At 51.7% G+C, this 23,088-nt stretch overlaps 2 protein-coding genes and 1 non-coding gene across 3 annotated transcripts; 1 reads left to right on the forward strand and 2 right to left on the reverse strand.

Annotated features, from left to right (window-relative positions):
• Positions 1-2,320: 2,320 nt before the first annotated feature.
• HSP90AA1 (heat shock protein 90 alpha family class A member 1) lies at positions 2,321-7,967 on the reverse strand. Its single transcript, XM_030883350.3, has 11 exons — positions 7,804-7,967; positions 7,120-7,281; positions 6,661-7,027; positions 6,194-6,327; positions 5,573-5,893; positions 5,189-5,354; positions 4,828-5,018; positions 4,572-4,719; positions 4,079-4,347; positions 3,430-3,763; positions 2,321-3,118 (listed from the first exon to the last, which is right to left on the reverse strand). The coding sequence occupies exons 2-11, from the start codon at positions 7,279-7,281 to the stop codon at positions 3,009-3,011; spliced, it is 2,202 nt and encodes a 733-aa protein (XP_030739210.1). The 5' UTR covers positions 7,804-7,967; the 3' UTR covers positions 2,321-3,008.
• LOC138842574 (uncharacterized) lies at positions 7,461-10,648 on the forward strand. Its single transcript, XM_070045044.1, has 3 exons — positions 7,461-8,307; positions 10,149-10,218; positions 10,633-10,648. The coding sequence occupies exons 1-3, from the start codon at positions 7,461-7,463 to the stop codon at positions 10,646-10,648; spliced, it is 933 nt and encodes a 310-aa protein (XP_069901145.1).
• A 5,065-nt stretch (positions 10,649-15,713) lies between these two features.
• On the reverse strand, positions 15,714-15,786 carry TRNAE-CUC (transfer RNA glutamic acid (anticodon CUC)). Its single transcript has one exon. It is a non-coding gene; the product is annotated as a tRNA-Glu (tRNA).
• Between the last annotated feature and the right edge of the window lie 7,302 nt (positions 15,787-23,088).

A 23,088-nucleotide genomic window follows, 5' to 3' on the forward strand; every position in this document is an offset into this window, starting at 1 on the left:
TGGGGCTCCTTGGCCTTCACCGTGGCCACCTTCCCCAGTGACACACCTCTCATCTGTGTGCAGGGCCAGTCCTTCAGTGGCATTCAATCAAAACGTGACAAATCCGTGCTTGGTAGGAACTACTGAAAGTTGAGGCCCGAGAGACAGCAAGGGCACAGTTAGCTAGAGGGGACTGGCACTTGCGGACCTGAGCCCGAGTAAGGCAGGCAACCTCACAGGACTCACAACAGGAGGAAAGGTCCTACCTGACCAGGCACCTGCTAAGCCCACTACCTAGTAAGCGCCAGAACAGGCTTTTAAGGTACCTCGGCTCCAATTTACAAGTAGTGAGGTGCAGGACATGGCCGGCTCAGTCACTTTTGAACCCCAATAGACTGCTTTCTATACCTTTGCATTGCTTTTTTCATTTGCTAATCATGTACACTCATGGACCACACCCCGTTAAAATTCACCCATTTTGTGTACTTTAAATTTTAATAAACATATACAGCTGTGCAGCCACCGCCTCAAGTTTTGGGGCACGGAATCTTGTCCCTCTGCAGTTACGTCCCTACTAGGACTCCTGGCGCCAGGCAACCCACTGAGCTGCTTTTTGTTGTCGTGGTTGTGCCTCTTCTAGAGTTTTACGAAAATGCAATCACAGTAGGTGGCTGTTTCTGTCTGGCTTCTTCCACTTTATTTACCTAGGTCTCTTGTTTTCTCAGCTCTCAGCATACAGGTCTTGCAAAACTTCTTGTAAAATTTATTCCTATATGGTATTATGCATTTTAAAATATTAATGACTTTCTTGTTGCTAACAAAATTTCAATTCGATCTCGTACCTCAGGATTTTGCTGTACTTACTCTTGTACCAATTTTGTAGATTCCTTTCCTATTGTGCTCACAGCCACATAACCTGTGAATAAGGCATGTTTTTCCACCTCGCACCACACCTTTGTCTCTGCTTTTCAGCACTCGCTACTCTCCTAGGCAGGGTGGGACCTAACCCTGGACTTGGCAGCAGCTGGCTCAAGACCCTGCCAGCCTGAGGAGCATCACCTCCAGGTCGTGTTCGTGTGTCCTTCAGCTCAACGCCTCACCCCCGCCACCCCCGCCGGGGCTGGGCATCACGGTCTCCATGGTCCAATCACTGGCACACGAGTTCTGGGGGTAGTACAGTTCCAAAGTACACGGATCTGCCATAAATGCTTTCCAGTAACTCAGAAAACATGCTCAGTGGGAGATCTTTTTTTAAGTGGGAGACTACAGAGGCTCTCAGTTTGTTTCTCTGAAATGTCCTTTTGATTTAAGTGGAATCCTCTGTATTCCTACTAGGCACGGGAAACATGGAAGAAAACTACCCCTTTGCCCTGGCCTTTCAATTCCTAATTCCTGAACAGCGTGGACACCTGAATTCTCTCCTTAGACGAATGGGAGGTAAGAACTTCCGCTGCATTAGATTACAAGGATTAAAGGCGATTACTTTACCAGGCACTTGGTACCCAGTGAACACTAGGTGACATCTTCCGCAGTATAAGGACGCTCAAGTCCTCTCCCTGCCCCCTATTAATCACGGTCACTCTTCACGTGGTCTTAGGCTCAGGATCCAGATCCTGTACAGAGCTGCTACCACCAACTCTCCCACAGCTTACGCCTCTCCAACCGCTGCTCACAGCTATCGGCACCTTCTCTACAGCCACCTCGCCCGACGCTCAATAAGGAACCAGAGGCCCAGGAGCAGAGGTGGTTTCAGGTGGAACGGCACTCAGTAAGTACGCGTGGTACAGAACTTCCAGACATTCCTAAGGCCAAGGTAGTTCAGAGACGATATTTAGAGCATCAGATACGTTTCACAAATACCGTCAAAGCACAGTTTGGACATGAAAATCCTACGGGACAATGGCTGTTATTAGGAAATTTAACACATAGTGTCAGATTCACCTGTTCTCATCTGTGTCTTTTAAGGATATATGCTCTGGGAATTCCCTGGTCGTCCAGTAGTCAAGACTCCGAGCTTCCATTGCAGGGGGTGTGGGTTCAATCCCTGGTCAGGGAACTAAGATACCACCTAAGATCCTGCATGCTGCACAGCCAAAAAAAAAACAAAAACAAAAACAAAAATCCCCAAAAAACACATCACGAGAACGTATGCTCATCCCCCACCTGCCCCCTGAGAGTGCACCCTGGGAAGATCGCAGTAGTAAGACTCCGGCAGTCAACACCAATCATCTACTTCCTTGGCTCCTCGTAGGCAAGATGTACACACCTAACATTTTACATTCTGGGACCATCCCGTCATCTATACTCTCCCCCCCTCCAAAATAAGACATTTTCACGTAAGTTCTTTTTAATTTATCTGTATTTGTTACAACTTTTAAAGCAGAATGTGACTTGAGCGCTACGTCTCCATTCACAAAACTTGCTCCGAGTCACTTTTCAAACAGCTTTACAACATGCCTAGATAGGCTTATAATTCTGCTACTCTCAACACTACTTTTCTGTGGAAAACAAGCCCTATGTATGGACAGTGACTCCCATCAAGTTGGTTCAGTTGAACATACTAATTCCTAGGGGTCTGGCACATGCAGTCAATACAGGTGATGGAAGGTTTAAAAAGTAAATCCCAGAAGATGAAAGTTGCTTTAAGAAGTATTTTCTTTTAAACATCAAGGTATATACTTCAGAACACTTCAGCGACAGAAGATCTGGTCTACTAAAGAATCCGCCTGATAGCTAAACACTTCAGACCATGAAGTTAACGTAGGTTACATACACCTTACAACAAACGCTACTTCCGTCTGTTAAAATAAGCCAACATGAAACTAGAAAAAAACTAGCTCTGCTTTTAGTGCCTAAAGTATCACAGTATCACACTTAGTAGAAAGAAATCTTATCTTCCCCTTAAGTAGTTGTCATGCCATACAGGTTTTTAAATGTTAACAAAAATAAAGAAATACTTGAAAACATATTATCAGAAGAAATGAAGACAAGAGTGTTGAACACGCGGCCACGTAATCCTCAGGCAGAGCTCAGTCTACTTCTTCCATGCGGGACGTGTCATCGTCTCCTTCGAGGGGCGGCATCTCCTCAGTTACAGCAGCACTGCTGTCGTCAGCAGTGGGGTCATCTTCATCAATACCTTTTTGGAAATAAACACCATGGATTAGATTTCCTAAAGCCACCTAACTATCCCAACACTGCCAGTTCATACCCACTTTCCAAGGCTGAGCAATTACTACTTTACAGGGTGTATGACCCTGTTTCATTCTTTATCCTGTACAATCAAAAGGCCTATTTTACACCCGTTTAACTCATGTGACTTAGGGTTTCCCAAACTGAATGGGACAGCCCAACTTTGTTCAAATTGCTGAAAGTTATGTTACCCTTTCAACAGTCATGTGTTTAAGCTTTTCCAATAGTATTGACACGTGGTATTTGCACAAGGCTTACCAAGACCAAGTTTGATCATCCTATAGATCCTGTTAGCATGTGTCTGGGGATCCTCCAGACTGAAGCCAGAAGACAGGAGTGCCGTTTCGTACAGCAGGATGACCAGATCCTTCACAGACTTGTCATTCTTGTCAGCCTCTGCCTTTTGCCTCAAGGTCTCAATGATGGAATGGTCAGGGTTTATCTCCAGGTGCTTCTTCGCTGCCATGTAACCCATTGTTGAGTTGTCTCTCAGCGCCTGAGCCTTCATGATCCTTTCCATGTTTGCTGTCCAGCCATATGTGCTTGTGACAATGCAGCACGGGGATGTCACCAATCGGTTAGACACGACCACCTACAATCAAAACACAGTGATAACGAGGCCTCAGAAGATTTCATGTTCTAACTTGTAAGTACCTGTTACCAGCTTTATTATGAACATTTAAGGAACTTCAGTATTGACGAATCAGAAATACCATCTGCAAACTCAGATACCTGACGCTTTCTTCCTGTGAGTTCTCTTACACTTCCAGTCTTTAAGAATCTTGAGATCTATATCCATCACTAAATGGAAACGCTAAAGTTTTCTATTAGCAAGTTAAGAAAACTTCAGTTTGAAAAACACCTGACACTCCTTTTAAATGTAGGTGAGAAGACTGTATTCACACACCTTTTCAACTTTCTTCTCCAAGATGTCCTTCATGATTTTGCAGAGGTTTTCAAACTTTGTCTTTTTTTCTTCCTGTTTCTTTTTCTCTTCTTCGTCCTCTGGAAGTTCCAGGCCCTCTTTGGTGACTGACACTAAGGTCTTCCCCTCAAACTCCTTCAGCTGTTGCACACAATACTCATCAATAGGCTCGATCATGTAGATCACTTCCAAGCCATGCTTCCGAAGACGCTCCACAAAGGCAGAGTTAGCTACCTGGTCCTTAGTCTCACCTGATATATGAAAAAGTTTTAGATCCTTAACAGGAAGCAGTTTCATTTCCTTTTCTTTTTTCCTATGTAGTTTGATCTAACCACAAACAAGAGCTAGCTCGCACTATGTTGCCTATAGTAACCCCTACTAATTTATATGTAACACCACATGGGTAGAAAACACACCCAACTGTTCCTATGGGATCACAAGCACAAAGATACGACTAACATTTACTGCCCATTACCTGTGATGTAATAGATGTGTTTCTGGTTTTCCTTCATCCTTGTGCAGTAGTCCTTGAGGGAAACCATCTCATCACCAGAAGCAGAAGTGTAGTACCTCAACAGCTCTGAAAGTTTCTTTCGATTTTGAGAATCTTCATGTATTCCAAGCTGAAAAACAGGTGAACTTAGGAAGACTTTCTCTGCATTAAAAAATCATTTAAAACGAGAAGCCAGTTTGACTACCAGTCCTAATGGTCAAGTGTGTTCACAACTAACCTTAATGTTTTTAGAGAACTGCTCATAAAACTTCTTGTAGTTCTCTTTATCTTCTGCCAGTTCAGTGAAGAGTTCTAAGCATTTTTTGACCAAATTCTTCCTAATAACTTTCAAAATTTTGCTTTGTTGCAACATCTCACGGGAAATGTTTAAAGGGAGATCCTCCGAGTCCACCACGCCTCTGATGAAGTCTGAAAAAACAGACCAAATGCGCTCAAGGTCACTCCAAGGACAAAATCGACAAAAAACGTAAACCCGAAAAACCACAGACGAACGATTTTTTCCCCTTTAAAAATCGGGAGTTGATAGGCTGAACTCTGACCTGTGACAGCGACCGCTCTTTATGCCCAACCGCACTTACTCAGATACTCAGGGATCAGCTCCTCGCAGTTGTCCATGATGAAAACTCTGCGAACATACAACTTAATGTTGTTCTTTTTCTTTCTGTTTTCGAACAGGTCAAAGGGAGCACGTCTTGGGACAAAAAGAAGAGCTCTGAATTCCAACTGTCCTTCAACTGAAAAATGCTGTAATAAAACACAGCCAAGATCAAGACAATGCCATCAGCTTTCACCAACAGGTACCACTTAAACCCCAGAGCCAAACACTTGCAGTTACATAACTTCAAGACTTCGGGAGAAGGATGGGGCAGTGGGCAAGAGAAAGCTGCCAGAAACCACCCTCAAATTTAACAGTTTGAGGCAGACCACCTGCAGACACTAGCTTTGAAGCTCTCAGCACTCACCTTCACTGCCAAGTGATCTTCCCAGTCGTTGGTCAAGCTCTTGTAGAACTCTCCATACTCTTCATTACTAATGTCATCAGGATTTCTGGTCCAAATCGGCTTTGTTTTGTTCAGTTCTTCTTGATCAATGTATTTCTCCTTGATCTTCTTTTTCTTTTTCTTGTCACCATCCTTCTTTTCTTCTTCCTCTTCATCAGAGCCAACATCTTCTATCTCAGGTTTGTCCTCAGACTCCTTTTCTTCTTTTTCCTTTTCTTCTTCTTTGTCTTCCTTTTCTTCTGCCTCATCATCACTGACTTCTTTATCACGTTCCTTCTCCACCTTCAAAAGACATAAGTAAATCACATCATCTCTCCATCCCAGAACTAAAAAAAATAAGCTAAACAGCACTGAGGCACTTACACCCAAAACCAACTGAAAGCAGTAAGTAGCCAGAAGCTACTCATCAGCTTCTGATGTCTCTCAATAGGCCTGGGTGCCTGGACAGAGTAAGACAGAGCTCCACCCACCCGCCCAATAAATACTGCAAATTCAGAACTCTTCTTTTACCAAGGACTCTAAAGGCTAAAGATTTCAACTCAGTCGCTTTGGTTTCCTATGTGAAAATATACAGAAACTCACAAAGAGAGTGATGGGATAGCCAATAAACTGAGAGTGCTTCTTCACAATCTCTTTTATTCTCCGTTCCTCTAAGTACTCAGTTTGGTCTTCTTTAAGATGCAGAATAACTTTTGTTCCACGACCCATAGGTTCTCCTGTAAAGGAAATAGAGAAATGAGCTGAATTTCAATCTCAATGGCCTAAGCAAGGTTAACGAACATATAGCATCAATCTAGCTCTCCTAGCACTCATTTCAACATCTATGAAGCAGGGGTTTACCCTTACTGCTAACGGAAAGACTCCCAGAACAGTTAACGGCCAAGATAAACAACCGCAAGAACAGGCTATCCCACTTAAGGAAAACATGAATTTGTTTTTTTTGTTTTTTTTTTAAACACAAACTTCACAGCACCTTCAGGGGTCCACTGCCTATAGCACCCCACCCCCCACAAACGACTGACCCAGTAAGATGTCTACCGGCTGCCCACCTGTATCAGTCCTCACTGTGAAGGATCCTCCTGCGGAAGACTCCCAGGCATACTGCTCATCATCGTTATGTTTGGTGATAACGGTCACTTTCTCGGCCACCAAATAGGCCGAATAAAACCCGACACCAAACTGGCCAATCATAGAAATATCTGCACCAGCCTGCAAGGCCTCCATGAACGCCTTGGTCCCAGACTTGGCAATGGTACCAAGATTGTTGATCAAATCGGCCTTGGTCATTCCAATCCCGGTGTCCACAATAGTGAGCGTCCGATCTTGCTTGTTCGGAATGAGGTTAATATGCAGCTCTTTCCCAGAATCTAGTTTACTGGGATCTGTCAAGCTCTCATACCTGATCTTGTCCAGAGCCTATTTAAAAAACACAGAATATTACGCACAAGGCCTCTAAACGGTGAATTTTATACCGAAGCTAAATCCAAATTCTACATTGAAAGACTTACGTCGGATGAATTTGAAATAAGCTCCCTCAAAAAGATCTCTTTATTCGAGTAGAATGTGTTGATGATCAGCGACATCAACTGGGCAATTTCCGCCTGGAAGGCGAACGTCTCCACCTCCTCCTCCTCCATCGGCTGGTCTTGGGTCTGGGTTTCCTCGGGCATCTGGAGAGGACACGGAGCCAGTGAGGCCGCCGGACGGGGTCCCGCCACGTCCCGCGCCCGCTTCGGAAGCCGGTGCGCGCACGAGGCACCGGCTGACAAAGGGATGACCTCATTCCGGGGCCCCAGAGCCGCCGCAGCCCACGCCGGCCGCACGGGCGCCGCTCCCGCGCGACTCCGCCATGACACCCCCCCCCCCCCGCCGGCTGGGAACCGGGCCCGGGGACTCCTCCCAAGGCGCAGAACCCAGGCCCCCGCGGCCCCGGCCCCCGCCCCCGCTCCCCCAGAGCCCCAAGGCCCACCCGCTCCCGCAGCGGGGACGGGAGGAAAGGCCGCAGCAGGCCCGAGGCCTGCGAGACGCCACGGCCGCCCCGGCACCGCCTGCCGAGGGGCCCCGGCGGAGGGGGTTGCACCCGCCGCCGTCTCCCGCCCGGCCCCGGATCCCCGTGGAGCCCCCCCACCGTGGAGTCCACCCCCTCCGGAGCCCCCCCCCGCGCGAAGAGCCCTCGCCCGCCGCCCCCTCACCTCGGCTGAAGGACCGCAAAGGCTCCGCAGCGACGCAACACCAGGACGTACAAGCAACTGGCGCGCCGTCCCCGCGCCTCCCTTATATAGAGGCGAGCCCGCCCAGCGCGCGGCGCCTTTTCCAGAAGCCTCCCGAACCTTCCGGAAGAACCCTCCCCAACCGCCGCCGCGGCCGCGCGCCTGCGCCTGCGCCCTGGACGCCGCCCGCCCCTACCCTGGGCCCGCGCGGCCCCACGCCCTCGCGCCCCGCCCCCCACGGCCGCGCCGCGCGCGCCCGCGCGGACCGCAGGACGCCTGCGCGGCCCGGAGCTCCCGGGAAGGTCTCGCGCCTTCCGGGGCCATCACCCCTAGCCCTGCCCCCGCGCCCACTGCGTTCTGCGCGCCGTCGGCCCCGCCCCCACGACCCCTGCTCCGCGCGCGTCGGCCCAACGGCCGCCCTGGTGAACCGCCAACCCTGTCCAGGCCGCGGGGAGTGCGACCGGGGGCTGAGTGCCCGGGGACTGAGTGCCCGTGCTCGCGGCTCTGTGAAGTGCAGAAAAGTAAACTCTCGGTGGTTAAAACGTGTCCCCAGGTTGTGGAAGCTTCGGGTCCTCCACCGTCGGGGCCCGAGACTGGGGGCCCGGGGCCAGGTTGGGGGCCTTGAGGACGCATGTAGGAAATCGAAGCAGGGGTGAGGGGTCCGGTCCTGTGTCACATGTATACGCCCGGCGCACTGATCAGAGGCTCAGAGCCACGGTTAGGGGTTTGGGGGCCCGGGGCAGCGATTGGGCATCCAGGGCTGTTTCGGGAGGTACGGGGCGCACTTTTTTGCCGGGGTCAGCGATTATGGGTTCAGGGTACAGGAATTCTGGCAACAGGTGCCTGCCAGAGCCTCGTTATGCAGAGGCCCGGGGCTCCGGCCTGGGTGTGGGGTGCAAAGGTGTGTGAGCGAGGGGTGACCCGCGTATGTGCATGGGGAGCAAAGGGGACCCCTGGGCCTCGTGGGGCTCCCGTGCAGCTGTTTCTGAAGCTGAGGCGGGATGGGGAACGAGGGCTTCCCCACACATCGCTATAGACCCCACCTCAAGGCAGGCCACCGCTCGTATTTGGGGACTGGTCCTGTCCTTAGGCCCCGCTGCGACCAGGAAGAAATGTTGAAACGGACACAAAATACGGAATTCTCCCAGCTCTTGCTCAGTCCCTTGGGGACTTGTACCTACTTTGGGTTTGTTGTAAAATCGTATCCTTCAACGCGTTGCGGGCCCTAGTCTGGAATTCTGGGACGTGGTGACCATGCAAACTGACCCAGCTACGCGCATCATGATTTTGTAAAGCTCATCTCTTTTACTTATTCTTTTGTGTAGTTTGAGGTTTCCATACGAAGTATGTAATTCATGGTTGGGGTGATTAACTTGCTTTAAGAGCCAATTTCTTAATGGGAATTCCAAACGTGTTTAGAATAGTGCCAGATCACGGAAGAATTTTGGAGGCGGGGTGGCGTCTCTGGGCTTCACCCAGGTCAGTAAGCGGGGGCGGGGGCTGTTCACCGTTGAGGAAACCAACGCCCGGCAGTGCACCCCTGCCGCGCCCAGGCCTCTCCCGGTAAACCCTCCCCCTCCTCCCGGCTCCTTTGTCTCTAACTCCTCCCACCATTGCCCCCTCCCCCCGGAACAATCTGGAAGCTCCTTAGGTTGTAAACAAACTTGACTGACGACTCCCTCCACTTCCTAGTCTCCAGAGAAACCCAGCTTTTCCAGCAACAGTGTTCTCCGCTGGGGCTGGAGACCCTTCAGGAGGCAGTGAAATCAACGCAGGGCGTCCTGACTAGCGTTAAAACAGGCAAAATAGACTGGAAACTACCAGCCACGTGGTGAGGGTAGATGGGGGTTGTTATCGTTCGCTGGGGTGCGTTGTAAAATGTGTTTCTGGCCCCAGCTGTGTGTGGAAACTCCCGGCGGCCCGGGTTTTCCCTGCGGCCTGGGCTGGGGGCGGGCAGTGGGGAGGAAGAGGAGAGGGAGCGGGGGAGGGGAGATGGGGTGGTAGCGCTGAAGTTTCGTTGTCGCCACTGCCACTGTCAGCCGCGCAAGGGCTCCCCTCCTGTAGCCCGGCAGCCGCCCTCCTGTTCTCCTGACTCGGAGGCCCGGCCCGCATCTTTCCACTCCACTCGGGCCACTGCCCGGGAGGTGTAAGATTTCTTGTAGATGAGCCGTTCAAGGCCCCGGCTGTGAAATTCTCGGTTTCTGGAGCTTTCTCCCCTCTCCTCCAGAGGCCGCTTGGGGAGCCAGGGTTTCCCAGCAAGCTCCTGCCTTAACACCCTTCTTCCAAATCCTCTTGCGCTCCGGCTCTCGCTTGCCTGCCTACCTCAGTCGCTGAGTACGAGGATCGTTTTGGCCTCGTCCCTCCAGACGCCTGGGACCGGTTCCACACCAACCGCCGGTGCCCTCCCGACCCCTCCGCTTGGTTATACCAGCAGCACGCTGGGGTTTCCCTCGTCCCCGCTGCTCCTTCGCTGCCCCCTCTTAAGACTAGTCCTCTCCCCCTGGCCTTTCGCTGGCCCTCTTCCAACTCCAGACTCGGGTGCTGACCTCACTTCCCCCACCTACCTGGCTTTCTTCCAGGGCTCACTAGCCAGATGACTGTCCCACCACCTTCTAGAACCCCAGGCATCCCCGCAGGGGACCTGGCGTGGTCCCTGCCACTTCTATCTCCTAGATACCTCTTGAGTCTGTCCACTTTCCTCCATCCTCGTCCCCCACCCCTCCCCCAGTGCTTGGAAGCCGCTCACCTGGAAGCCCTCCGTAGCCGCCAGACTGCTTCCTGCCTCTGCTCTGGTGTGTCTCCGCTCTGTAGCTGGGGCGAGCTGTGAGAGCCCAGATCTGGCCCCGTCAGTCCCTTCCTGCACACACTCCCCAGACACTGGCTGACACCCCGTCACTCCAGAGAGAAAGACAGCTCCTTACCCAGGCCTGCCAGGCCTTGTGGGTGCCCCTGCCGCCCACCGTTGCTCAGTTCCCGCTGTGCTCCGCATCGCTCTCCTTTCAAACCTGACTCCACAGCGCCGTGCGTACACCCTTCCTTCCACCAGAAACACCATCCCCTCTCAGTGTTCTAGTGGACCTTCTGCAAGAATTTCCTTAGGGACCCCTGCGCACCCCCATCTTACCTTTCTACCAGGCCCCGCCCATCCCCTGATGGAAACAGGTCCTCAGGATGTGGGGCCCCTTCCCTCCTGGCTTGGGCACTGCTGAGCCCTCCAGCCCTGCCGTCCACTCTCACTTCTTCCTTTTGCACCCAGCCGTCTCCTGCTCTCTCAACACTAACACATCTCCAAGTCCTGCAGATTTAGCTCCTAAATATTTGTTGAACTCATCCCAAAGTGATCTTGCTGTCAGGAATCTGACCATTTTTCTCTACCATTTGAAACCTTTCAGTGTCCCTCCATTGATAAAGTGGGACACAAGGCACGGACCCTGGATGCAGGTGTCCCAGATTCAAATCCCAGCTGTGCCACTGCCTATCTGCGTGACCCAGGCAAGTCACCTACTCCCTCTGTGCCTTGGGTTCAGCGTCCGAAAAATGGGTGTGCAAGTGTCTTCCTCATAGGGTTGTTATGAGGCCTAAATGAGCACATTCTGTTTTTGGAAATGGCCCAAGACAGGGCCTGGCACACAGTAACCGCTGTATACATGTTTATTAAAGTAAATAAATAATTTTCTGATTTTCCTTTTGATTTCTTCTTTGACCCATGGGTAATTTATAAATGTGTTAGTTTCCAAATACTTGGAGGTTTTCCAGATGTCTTTTTTGTTACTGATTTTTTTTTTTTTTTTTTTTTGGTTGTGTTAGGTCTTTGTTTCTGCACACAGGCTTTCTCTAATTGCGGCAAGTGGGGGCTACTTTTCCTTGTGCTGCGAGGGCTGCTCATTGCGGTGGCTTCCCTTGTTGCGGAGCATGGGCTCTAGGGCTTCAGCAGTTGCGGCACGTGGGCTCTAGAACGCAGGCTCACTAGTTGTGGCGCACGGGCTTCGTTGCTCCACGGCATGTGGGATCTTCCCAGACCAGGGCTCGAACTCGTGTCCTCTGCATTGGCAGGTGGATTCCTAACCACTGTGCCACCAGGGAAGCCCTTGTTATTGATTTCTAATATTTAATTCCACTGTGGTCAGAGAACATAGTTTGCATGATTTGAATCCTTTTATTTAATTTATTGGTTTATGGCCCAGATTATGGTCTATCTTGGTAAATGTTCGCTATGCAAAATAATTATGCTGAGGGAAAGATGCCAGTCGTTTACATAAAATTTTAGGAAACACAAACTGCAGTGACAGCGGATCAGTGGTTGCCTGGCTGAGTGTGGCTGACAGGAGCAGGAGGGAGGGATTCGGCATGAGGAAACTTTCAGTTGCAGCATGTGGGATCTAGTTCCCTGACCAGGGATTGAACCCAGGTGCCCTGAATCTGGAGCGCGGAGTCTTAGCCACTGGACCACTGGGAAAGTCCCTTGGTATGAGGAAACTTTAGGTGATGAATCTGATCACTATCTCGATTGCAGGAGTGATTTCACGGGTGTTTGCCTATCTCAAAGCATATCAAATTGTACTTTAAACACGTGCATTTTATTCCATGTCAATTATATCTCATAAAGCTGTTTTTAAAAAAATTGATGTGTAACAATGAACTTGGAGAAGTGTTTACAATCAAATTATAACTATATTGGAAAATCCATACTTTGGAAAGAGGTACAGTTGACTTGGAGCAGGATGTCTGTTATAGCACAGTCTGCAGTTGGCTGTGTGACTTTGAGCAAGCTACGCAACCTCTCTGTGCTTAGGTCATCTCATCTCTACAACAGGGATGTGGGAGGATGCCCCGAGCTAATCCGCAGGAAACCTTAGTGCCTAGCACGCAGTGAGTGCTCAGGGGATGGGGGCACTGTTGTTCCCTTGACGGAGAGCAGGGAGACAGGGTGACCGTACTGGCAGCCACAGAAGCACCAGGATGCTGTCCTGCGCTAGTGACCATCTGCTGGGTTTAGGCTCAAGCTTGAGAGGGAAGGGAGGGCTGAGAGTAGAGCCCCAAAGGCGGTGATGAATGCTGCGAGCAAGGGAAGGGGGCCAGCCCTCTGTTTCTGGCCATATGTGTTTTAGAATCAGCTCTAAGGTAGATTTCCACAGAGCAAACTGGTTTTCCTGTTGACTATAAAATTTTCCTGTTGACCAAAATTTTATTTCTTCTGGCAAATTTTAACCCATCCTTCAAAGCGCACGTTGGGCAACCTCTCCTGGAAGTCTGGGAGGGGGCAGGTTGCTTCCTGACATGCTGTCACCAGAAGAGGGGACGGCGAACACTCCCTCCCCCTGCTGTCCCACCGTTGTCAGCACTGAGTGTGGCCGGAAAAAACTTGTTTGCCAGTTTCAACAGAGGAAATGGTGTCTTGTTTAATGAGCACCATTCATTTAAGCCTATCTACTGAAAGCCCGTGTCCAGGCCCTGGGACACACCGGGCGGCAATCAGGTCGCTGCCCTCGTGGTGGAGGCACACGTGCAGCCAGCACCACATTGACCCGTGGATTTATGAGATGCCGTGTGCTGGCAGGGTGTGGGCCCCACCAGAGGCTTCCCTGAGAGCTGAGGAGGGGGGGCGTTAGCCGCTGCGCTGGGGGGGGCACCCAGGAGAAGGAGAAGGAACAGTGCTTGCAAAAGCGAAATCTAGAAGGATTACTAGGAGTCCGTGGGGAAGAGGGAGAGGGCAAGGCGGAAAAGCAAGTGGCGGTGGGAAGAGCCCTTCCGTGTGATGGGGGGAGGGGGACACAGAGCAGCCTGAGGCAGGGGGTGGCACGTCGTGCAGTGCCCTGAGCCAGGGGACTCAAAATGTGGCCCGAGGACCATGGCAGGTATCAGAGGCCTTCCCCGGGGCCCGGTCAGACCTGTGTCCACTCCGACCACGGTGCAGATGAAGGTCTGGACCAGTGAGTCCCAAGGAGGGCCTGCACCTGCAGACCTGGTGGGTGGAGAAGGGGCAGGCGTGGGAGAGACCAGGAGCGCGAGGTGACAGCCTGGGTGATGTGAAGGAGCCCCGTGGCGTCCTGTGTGCGGGGGCGGGGGGAGGCTGCAGTCAGCATGGGGTAGCAGGTGACCGGCTCGGTGTCACCATGCTAGGCGCAAACATCTATGAGGCATCCAAGAGGATGGGCGTCCAGTAAACGGGGTGATGGGGATGTGACCAAGAACACGGTGGAAGGGCCGGCCAGGTGGGAGGGAACCGGACGTGTGTGGACAGGAGCAGGACTTCCTGAAGACCACAGTCTCAGTGCAGCCGTGGAGCTGGGAGGGGGTGAGAGAAGGGGCTGGGGTCAGGGGCTGCACCTGCGGGGGCCTGTGGGCGCGCGTGCGCGGTGTGGGGTGTGGCCGAGGAGAGGGGTGGGGGCCTCTCCCTCCCTGTCCCACGCCCAGCCCTCCTGGTCTCCCTCCCGAGCCTGCCCCGAGTCAGGCAGAGGACGGGTGTGTGCTGCGACCCCGGGCAAGGCACACGGAGCTGGAGAATCCCGGCCCCGGGGGCACCTTCAGGAGCTCACATTCTAGTGGGGGGCGGGGAGATGGACCATAAACACGCTTGCGAGTGCAGACCTGTCCTCGGGTCCTAAAGGAACCCGTGGTCCTGGGCAGGAACGCAGACTGCTTCCCGGAAGCGCTGCCACCTTCCCTCGAACTCATCTTCCAGCCTCTGAGTCATCGTTGGCTTCTCCCTCAGCCCCATATTCTGACAGCTGCCACGTCTGCGGGAGCTCCTGCCCACGTCCTCGTCACCTGGCCGCCTTCAGCTGCCTCTCCCTGGGCTTATCTGGTCTGCATTCATGTTTCACCTGCCCACCTCCCGGTGCAGAAATGTCACTGTTCTCCCTAGACACGGAGCCAGAGTCCCGTCTAGGTGTTCAAACCCCCAGGCCCAGCTACCAGAGCATCCTGCTCCTGGGCCCCTAACTCCTCCAGCCACTCACTGTGTGACGTCAGCCCACATCCTGACCTCGGGGCTCTCAGCTCTGAGGTCCGGAACGCTGGCTGCAGACACCCACCCGTCACCCAGAGCCCGCCACCGCCAACCCTGATCAGGTGAGCTGGAAGTTAAGAAGAATATGGCAGAGAGTCAGGTACAGAGAGATGAAGGACAGAACGTAAAAGCGTGGTGCTGGTGGTTTCTGGTTTTGTTCCAGCCTCCCTCCTCCCTTCTCGGGCCCCTCCCAGCCTCCCGGGCAGCAGAATGACCCCAGGGCAGGGGATCCAACACACCCTGGTGGGGATGATGGTGGAGGCAGGGCCCATCACCCTTTCGTTCATTCGCTGGACAGAAACCATCACAGACTTTAAGGCCTGGCGCTGATCTACTGTCCCCGACCCTGCTGTCCACTGCCAGCTGTCTCCCAGACACCCCTGGAACCTCAGGGCAGTTCCTCCTCCCGGACACCCTTCTCTCTTCCAGGCAACACTTGTAGGAGCTCAGCTCAGTTAAGTAGCCACCTCCTCCAGCCCTCCTTCTGTCTGGGTGCCTCTTCCACAGCTCTAGCCCACGGGGACGAACTGAAATTAGACTCTGTTTTTCTCATCTCTTTACCCCCCAAACCCAGCTCACAACCGGGCACAGAGCAGGTGGCCATCTACCATCTTTGTGCAGAAGCGGTAAATGAGTGTTGGAAGGAACCGGGTAGGAACCCTCCGTCCATAGGCAGATTAGCCTTTGGCGCCATCTACCGGCCAGGTGATTGGTTGTGTTTGGGGCCTCCAACTGGAGATGGATTTGATGTTTAGGAATTTCATTTTTCTTTATTTCTCATGAACTGGAAAGTTAGAAAAGAGAGAATTATGTGAGTTGCAGTCTAGATCACTATCATTTCTTTTTTTTTTTTGGCCACGCCGCGCGTCTTGCAGGATCTTAGTTCCCCGACCAGGGATTGAACCTGGGCCCTCAGCAGTGAGAGCACTGAGTCCTAACCACTGAACCACCAGGGAATTCCCTAGATCACCATCATTAATGTCTCACCCTGGAGAGTTCGTGGCAAAGCTTCCAGCCTTCCACTGAGTAGGAATGAAACTAACTCTGAGAAAACAGGAGGCAACTTTTTAAAATTAATATATATATATACACACACACATATATATTGTATTAAATTATATATAATTTGTATATATATGTATTTCACCACTAAAACCCCACATACATGAAAAAAGACCGGAGGATAGAAAAATGCCAACTTCAAATCGAATCTTCTGAGTCTTAAGATGGAGTTAGGGGTGTGCTCAGCCCTGCCTGGGCCTCTCAGCCTCCCTGACATCTCCTGGGATCCCCGGGTGGTGGCCCTAAAGCAGGGCCGGCGGGGGCAGCTATGCCCTCCCTGTTCCCTTCTCCGTCTCGGCCAACGCGAGGGCAGAGGCCTTTAGGCTGAGACGCACCCAAGGGCAACCTCTTGTTCAGCTGGTGGGAGAGCAGACCCAGCTGCCCTGACAGGTGCCCAGAGGGTGGGCAGGTGCCCAGGGTGGGGTGAGGTGGGTCCGAAGCTGAAACGGGGCGGGGAGACGAGCAGGTGTGATGTCCCTGGCTGGCCTAAGAGCTGACAGTTCCTTTCCAGCTGCACTGAGCCAGGGGTCACCTGGCTGTCAGTTAGGACTCTGCCCATGTGGCCCAGGTGGTGGGCAGCTTGGTCGGGCAACAAATGGGGTCGTCGTTTTTGGCACTGACTCCCCATGAGGGGGTCCCTACCAGGCCCTCCACAGCGAGGTGATCCTGTTGCTTCTCCCCCTGCTCCCCACTCACCTCGAAACCCTGCAATAAAGGGTTCCCCTCCGTGGCCCAGACTCCTGCCACTTCACACCTCTGCACCTGTGCCATTGCCCCTGCCTCTCTCTTCTAGTCCTGGCTGGAAAACGCCCACTCCTTTAAGAGCCAGGTCATCGTTGCCTCTTCCCTGCCCAGTGAGAGGTGGTGTCTGCCTCTTTGTCCCTCTTTTTTTTCCTCCTCTGCTGACTTTGGGGCAAGTCTCTTTAAGTCTCAGTTTCTTCATCTGGAAAAGGGGGGCAGGGATGGGACAGTTAGAGCAGGTTCCATCTGTCTTCATATGGTTCTAAATTTTTTCACTCAAGGCAGATCAACTGGGGCACAAGTGTGTTACTACATAGAACTGAGCAGTGAATGAGCTACTGGAAAATTCCACACTTTGCAGACACCCTCTACCTTCTCTGAAGTTAGGGCAGACAAGCGTGTGTAAATGTGTTACTTAACAAATGTGTCCCAATGAATATGTTATGACAGATACTGTGCTGAGTTCACTGTTCAAGTTGCTACTGGATGTATGATAAGAACCTTTTAATTTCTAAACTACGTCACGATGCAGTATTCTGAGCAGCACGCCGACAGCATGCTGCCTGTAAATTCCGAGCCCTTCCAACAACCTGGCATTTCACTTAAAAATACAGGATAAGTAAGTCCACCCAACACGACATTTCAGTCAACGTTCAGTCTCATTATCCAAATTAAAATAACGAGGGAATTAAACCTTACAAGTGTATGAAGGGGCTGGTGAAGAATTTCGTGCTCCAGAAACCCCAGGGTGTTCTTAGGGGCGGGAAGCCGGCCGGTCGTGATCGCCGCTGTGCCCACCACCCCGCTGTGGATTAGCAACCTGCCCCTGTGTTCTCAGAGGCCTTGGTGTTCCTGTCATTAATGCTATCTCGTCTAATCTCTTTTTTTAAAAAATCTATAAATAAAATTATTATTTTAAAATTCCCCCTTTAAAACAGAAGGGTTGGCAAGCCTCCCAACATTTTTCCTTTTTTAGGGAGGATGGCAGCAGTGAGGGGAATTAAACTCAGTAAATTCTCTCAGGATGCTGATCTATCATTTTTATATATATATATATATATATCAGCTAGAGAGAGTATAGTATTAGCAGCCATGCAGGGCCACCCTGCTGAATGTTATTCGACATCACTGATCATGTTTTTAATTTTGAGCTTTATTTATTTTTAAACAATGAGCTTTATTTTTAAAATTTTCTTTGGCTGTGCCACGCAGCTTGTGGGATCTTAGTTCCCTGACCGGGGATTGAACACACACCCTCGGCAGTGAGAGTGCCAAGTCCTAACCGCTGGACCGCCAGGGAATTCCCCACCAATCATGTTGAAGTGCTCTGTTTACCATGTGTGCGTGTGTGTGTGTGTGTGTGTGTCCATCCTTAAAAGATGGATGTGTCTGAACATAAATAAATGGTTATCACATGTATTCTGTGACTTTTGCTCAACACTGTTTGTTCATATTGGCTTGAATAACTGTAGTTATTCGTTTTTCCCGTTGTATAATATTCCACCGCACGACTGTACTACCGTTTGTGAATCTGTCCTGTTGGTAAACATTTGGGCTATTTCCAGATTTTTGCTATTACAAGCAGTGCTGCTGTGGATATTCCAGTAACATTTCCATGTTTCCTTGGGTACTGAACTCTTCAATTTCAGCCAATATAGCCAAATTGTTTTCAAAACAATGTTATCAATCGGCACTCCCAGCAGAGTCCCCGTTGCTCTGCATCACCAGTAACACTTGCTGTGACATAGTAAAAATTGTTTTCCAACCTGGTGGGTGTGCAGTGGCCTCTCACTGTGATCTTAATTTGCATTTCCTAGATTAGTAATCATATCTTGTCATGTCTTTACTGGCCATGGATTTTTATTTATTTATTTATTTAATATTTTTTTTTTGGCTGCATTGGGACTTCGTTGCTGCGCGCGGTCTTTCTCTAGTTGCGGCGAGCGGGGGCTACACTTCGTTGCTGTGCACGGGCTCCTCACTGCGGTGGCTTCTCGTTGCAGAGCACGGGCTCTAGGCGCACAGGCTCAGTAGTTGTGGCACGTGGGCTCAGTAGCTGTGGCTCATGGGCTCTAGAGCGCAGGCTCAGTAGTTGTGGCGCACGGGCTTAGTTGCTCCGCGGCATGTGGGAGCTTCCCAGACCAGGGTTTGAACCCGTGTCTCCTGCATTGGCAGGCGGACTCTTAACCACTGCACCCCCAGGGAAGCCCCTGGCCACGGATTTGAATCCCTGCTCCATGGCTCATTTTGACCTCGGGGTCAAGTCCAAACTCCTTGGCACAGTCTGCCGGGCCCTGCCTTCATTCCGCCACCCACCTCCGGCCAGCAGCACTCTCGTCTCTGGACCCGTCGCGCCAACCCCCTCCCCTCCCCGCAGCACCTCCGGCCCAGCGCTTTCCCCCGTGGGCAGGTGCCCTAGAGCCTCCTCTTCTGGGATGTCTTTCTGCTCCTTCCCGGTACTTTTCTCGCATGCACTCTAGCCCTGTACTGCGTGTCAGGTGCACTCAGGCAGGGACCTGGCACCCTCTTGGGCACTGCTTGGACCCTAGCAGGCCCTGAGGTGACGCTAGTGCAACGAAGGAAGAATGGGCAGACAAGGGAATGAACAGCGACGATAGCGCCAACGTTTGCCATTCTGTGGCCCTCACCCCTCTCCAAGGGTGGCATGGAAGGCTGGTGAGCTACTTGGGAGCGTTTAGGGCAGGAATTTTAAACCTTAGTCCCCTTACCCTGAACACTACAAGCAACACACGTGGCTGGCTCCCTTGAGGTCGGGCTGTCTCCCGTGGGAGCCTGGTGACCCAGAGGGTGGGACGGGGGTGTGCTCCCAGAGACAGACAGACTGGGCGGCGGATCCAGACACACGCCCGACACCCAGGGGGCACTTCGGCCTCTTTTGGGTCCAAGTGAACAAGCACCCCACGGGCGGCACAAACACTGTCTTCCAGACTTCCAAACCGAACACAGCAGAGACGAGCAGTCACCTCTTGGTAAAGGCAGAGCCCAGTGGGGGCGGGGCCAGGGTTTCACCAGGTGTCAGGAGAAGTGTTCAAGCCAACACGACAGCAGCAGCCGCGACGTTAACACCTGGAAGCAGAGCCGGGGATCGGCCAGCAAGTCACCCCGACACGGGTGGGGGGGGAACGAAGCCGGTGAGAGAGGCTCTGCAGGAGGGAACCCCCGAATGAGGACAGATACCTCGAACACACACGTGCCGAGCACCTGCTACCTGCCAGGACCTGAGGGGGGCACGGGATGAACTTGGACCTGCCCCAGTAAGACATGCCCGGCTTCCTTAGAACTGTCCTGTCACTGTCAAGGGGATTGACATATGTGGCATGTTCTCATCCTGCTTCGAAAGCCAACTTGGGGACCAGAAAGGTGGACAGAGTCAGAGGAAAGGGAGCTGGGTGACCTCGAGGATGTTCAGCTCATCCTCCCCAGCTCCCGTTCCCGAGGAAGGCGGCATGTCTACCCTTGGTGCCGGACAGGCTAGAGGGCCTGCAGCAAAGCCGGAACCTGGTGCTTGTTTTTCCAGGCTCCACCGGGCAGCACTGTTCTGACGATGCAGGCGAGCTGAACTGGAGCGTCTGAAGCTCTGGTTGGGTTGCACAGTGGGTGGCTCGGGGGGCAGTCCCCCTGGAAACCCCCCTAGGAGGGCGTCTGTTTGTAGATGTGTGCAGTGGGTTTTCCTCCCGCCTGGAACTGGTGTGGGTTCCTCCTTGAGCACCACATGGGGTGGTTAATTTGATTTTAGGGGCCAAGTTGTATGAAAAACAAGGCTGTTTGCTCACTGGAACCATGTGAGGGCACAGGCAATGGTGACCAGGGCATATGGACACAGCGGTGGGCACGATTCCTGCACTGGTTACATGGCTGTGTGTGTGTGTGTGTGTGTGTGTAAGCTAAATGCATGAATGACATGACTTCTGTAAATCGCAAACTTCTGTCCTCTGTATCGACAGGCCCTGGAACCAAACACCTGGGCTCACATTCAGGCTCCGTCACACACTTGCCTTGTGATGGTTTCCCCTCATCAGCCAGACGGGGACGATAATACCTACTTCCTGTGATTATTTTGTATAATTTTTTTAAAATGTATGTATTTTTGGCTGTGTTGGGTCTTTGTTGCTGTGCGCGGGCTTTCTCCAGTTGCAGCGAGCAGGGGCTACTCTTCGTTGCAGTGCGTGGGCTTCTCATTGCAGTGGCTTCTCTTGTGGCAGAGCACGGGCTCGTGGCACGTGGGCTCAGTAGTTGTGGAGTGTGGGCTCAGTAGTTGTGGCTCGCCGGCTCTAGAGCACAGGCTCAGTAGTTGTGGCACACGGACTTAGTTGCTCGGTGGCATGTGGGATCTTCCCGGACCAGGGCTCGAACCCGTGTCCCCTGCATTGGCAGGCGGGTTCTCAACCATAGGACACGCCTGGTACATAGTAAGTGCTCAGGAAGTGGGAGTTGATTTTGACTTGTCATCGTGTCTCAGCAGCAGCGCTAGAACTAGAGACCAGCGGCACAGCAGCCTGGAAGATGGTCACCCACCAGCGTGGTGGACGCTGTTTCTGTTCCCCTGGGTGTTTTTTCCATCACCTTCCTCTGGTGTCAGTACCTTTGCTCCTTTGGGGCATGCTCCTATCTCATCCTAACCTATGACTCTGGACACATTGATTGGTTCAGGACAGGATCCAATTGAAATCGGACCAATCAGACCTTTCTAACTAGAATTGCTGGGAAGAAGCTTATTTTCCATTCAGATTCAAGGTTATACAGAGGGATGTGAGGCCTAAGTCTGGTATCCTGGGGAGTGAACGTCACCAGGATGGTGAGATTTCAAGATGCAGGCGTGGATCAAGCTCCCCATCCCCCGCACCTCCCATGGTTTGGCTTTTTCGTTTAGGTGCTGAGACTCGGGGTCCTGTTAGTTGCACCCAAAGCGTTTGACTGGTACGTCATGTAAGCATCTTCCAGCATTCTCAGGAAGGAAGACCTCAGAAGAAGAGTGCATTTCCTTTCTTAGGTAGAGCCCAGAGTGTCTTCCAAATTGAAGAGATGGAAACATATTTGCCCATGAGCAGGACTCTTGGGTCACATCAGAACCTAAATTAAGGACGGTTAAATGCTACTTACATTCACTGGCAGACACTCTTCGTTGTCTAATCAGTTATTTCCAGCCGCCTCTCCCTTGACAGCTCTCACTATGAAGGCTGGAAAGCTGTACTTGCTCTCCCTGCCCCTGAGCAGTCAGAGGGGTCATGTGACCCGGTCCCAGCCAATAAGATGTAAGCAGAAGTCTGTTCCTGGTGAGAGTGGTGGTGGAGGGCTGTGGTTTAATGGTTTGATATCTTCCCTTTCATTATAAGTTGCCTCAAATAATTTTTGGCAGTTGGCAGTAGTATAAAAATAATGAAAACGCTAAATGGATTTTCTATTATAAACTTTTCTAGTTTCTTTTCTTTCTGGATAAGAATAAATATAAGAAAGTATTTCAAACATTTTAAAATAATTTATTTCTAAGGTAGATGAAGAGAGAATAGGCATTGCTAAATGCCTGATGTTCCTTCCAAGAGACAAGAGATTTCATTCAACCTTCATTCAACACACACTGATCTAGGTCTGGAGAGTCCAGGGTCCACAAGGCTCATTTCCTGGTCTTGGGAACTCACTGTTGGGGAGACAGACATGAGAACAGGTAATTGTACTCCCTGACGTAAGTGTAATGATAAAACCAGGCTCAGGGTGTGATGGGAGCACAGTGAGGGCCAGAGGAGGCTTCCCGATGGCTAATGACACCTGAGCTGAGTCACAAGGAAGAGAGGGATTAGGGCGGAGGAAGGGCACGCCAGGTGGAGGGGACCACGTGTGCAAAGGCGTGAGGGGAGAAGCAGTGCGGCAAAAGCAGCTGGGAGGCAGGGAGCCATGTGGGGAGGAGGGCCCGTGGAAGAGGCAGGCCCGGATCTGGAAGGCCCGGGGCTGAACGGAGGGAGGTGGTCTCCAGCCTGCAGGAGACAGCAGGCCACTTGGAGATTTGTGTTCTTGGCGGTTGGTGGGATTGGGACTCAAGGGTCTCAAGCCTGGGCGCACGGAGACAATGAGAAAGCTGTAACAAGGGTCCAAGCAGAGAAGGGAGCGTCCCGTGAACTAGGCACCCGGCATGCGAGCCATTTACATCACATCCGTGTACAGGCGGAGTGGAGTCTGCCTTCTCCAGTTCCTTGCTCGGAAGCAGCCCTCGGAGCAATGATTCCTGACCTCTGAAAGCATCCACCCAAACCACTGTTCAACCCCTCCTGGAAGACTTTTGCTATTTTTATAGCAAAGAATAGCAAAATTCCTTTCAATCAAAGTATTTCATTAGCTTTTGACCTTCAGGGAGCAGAAAAGAGCCACCATTTCATCAAGAACCTTTTATTCTGTCACCTACTATCAAGCAGGGAGCTTCTTTAAAAAGACATCCTGATTAC

This window comes from Globicephala melas, chromosome 2 (genome assembly GCF_963455315.2).
Source record: "Globicephala melas chromosome 2, mGloMel1.2, whole genome shotgun sequence".
Taxonomy (NCBI): domain Eukaryota; kingdom Metazoa; phylum Chordata; class Mammalia; order Artiodactyla; family Delphinidae; genus Globicephala; species Globicephala melas.

Bases quoted from the DNA above. Each gene is read 5' to 3' on its own strand.
- HSP90AA1 (XM_030883350.3), bottom strand. From the start codon at position 7,281: ATGCCCGAGGAAACCCAGACCCAAGACCAGCCGATGGAGGAGGAGGAG. The intron at 7,028-7,119 runs GTAAGTCTTTCA...TTTTTTAAATAG, and splicing joins TTATTTCAAATTCATCCGAC to GCTCTGGACAAGATCAGGTA. The intron at 4,720-4,827 runs GTTAGTTGTGAA...CCTGTTTTTCAG, and splicing joins AGTTCTCTAAAAACATTAAG to CTTGGAATACATGAAGATTC.
- LOC138842574 (XM_070045044.1), top strand. From the start codon at position 7,461: ATGACACCCCCCCCCCCCCGCCGGCTGGGAACCGGGCCCGGGGACTCC. The intron at 8,308-10,148 runs GTGCCCGTGCTC...TGCCTACCTCAG, and splicing joins GCTGAGTGCCCGGGGACTGA to TCGCTGAGTACGAGGATCGT.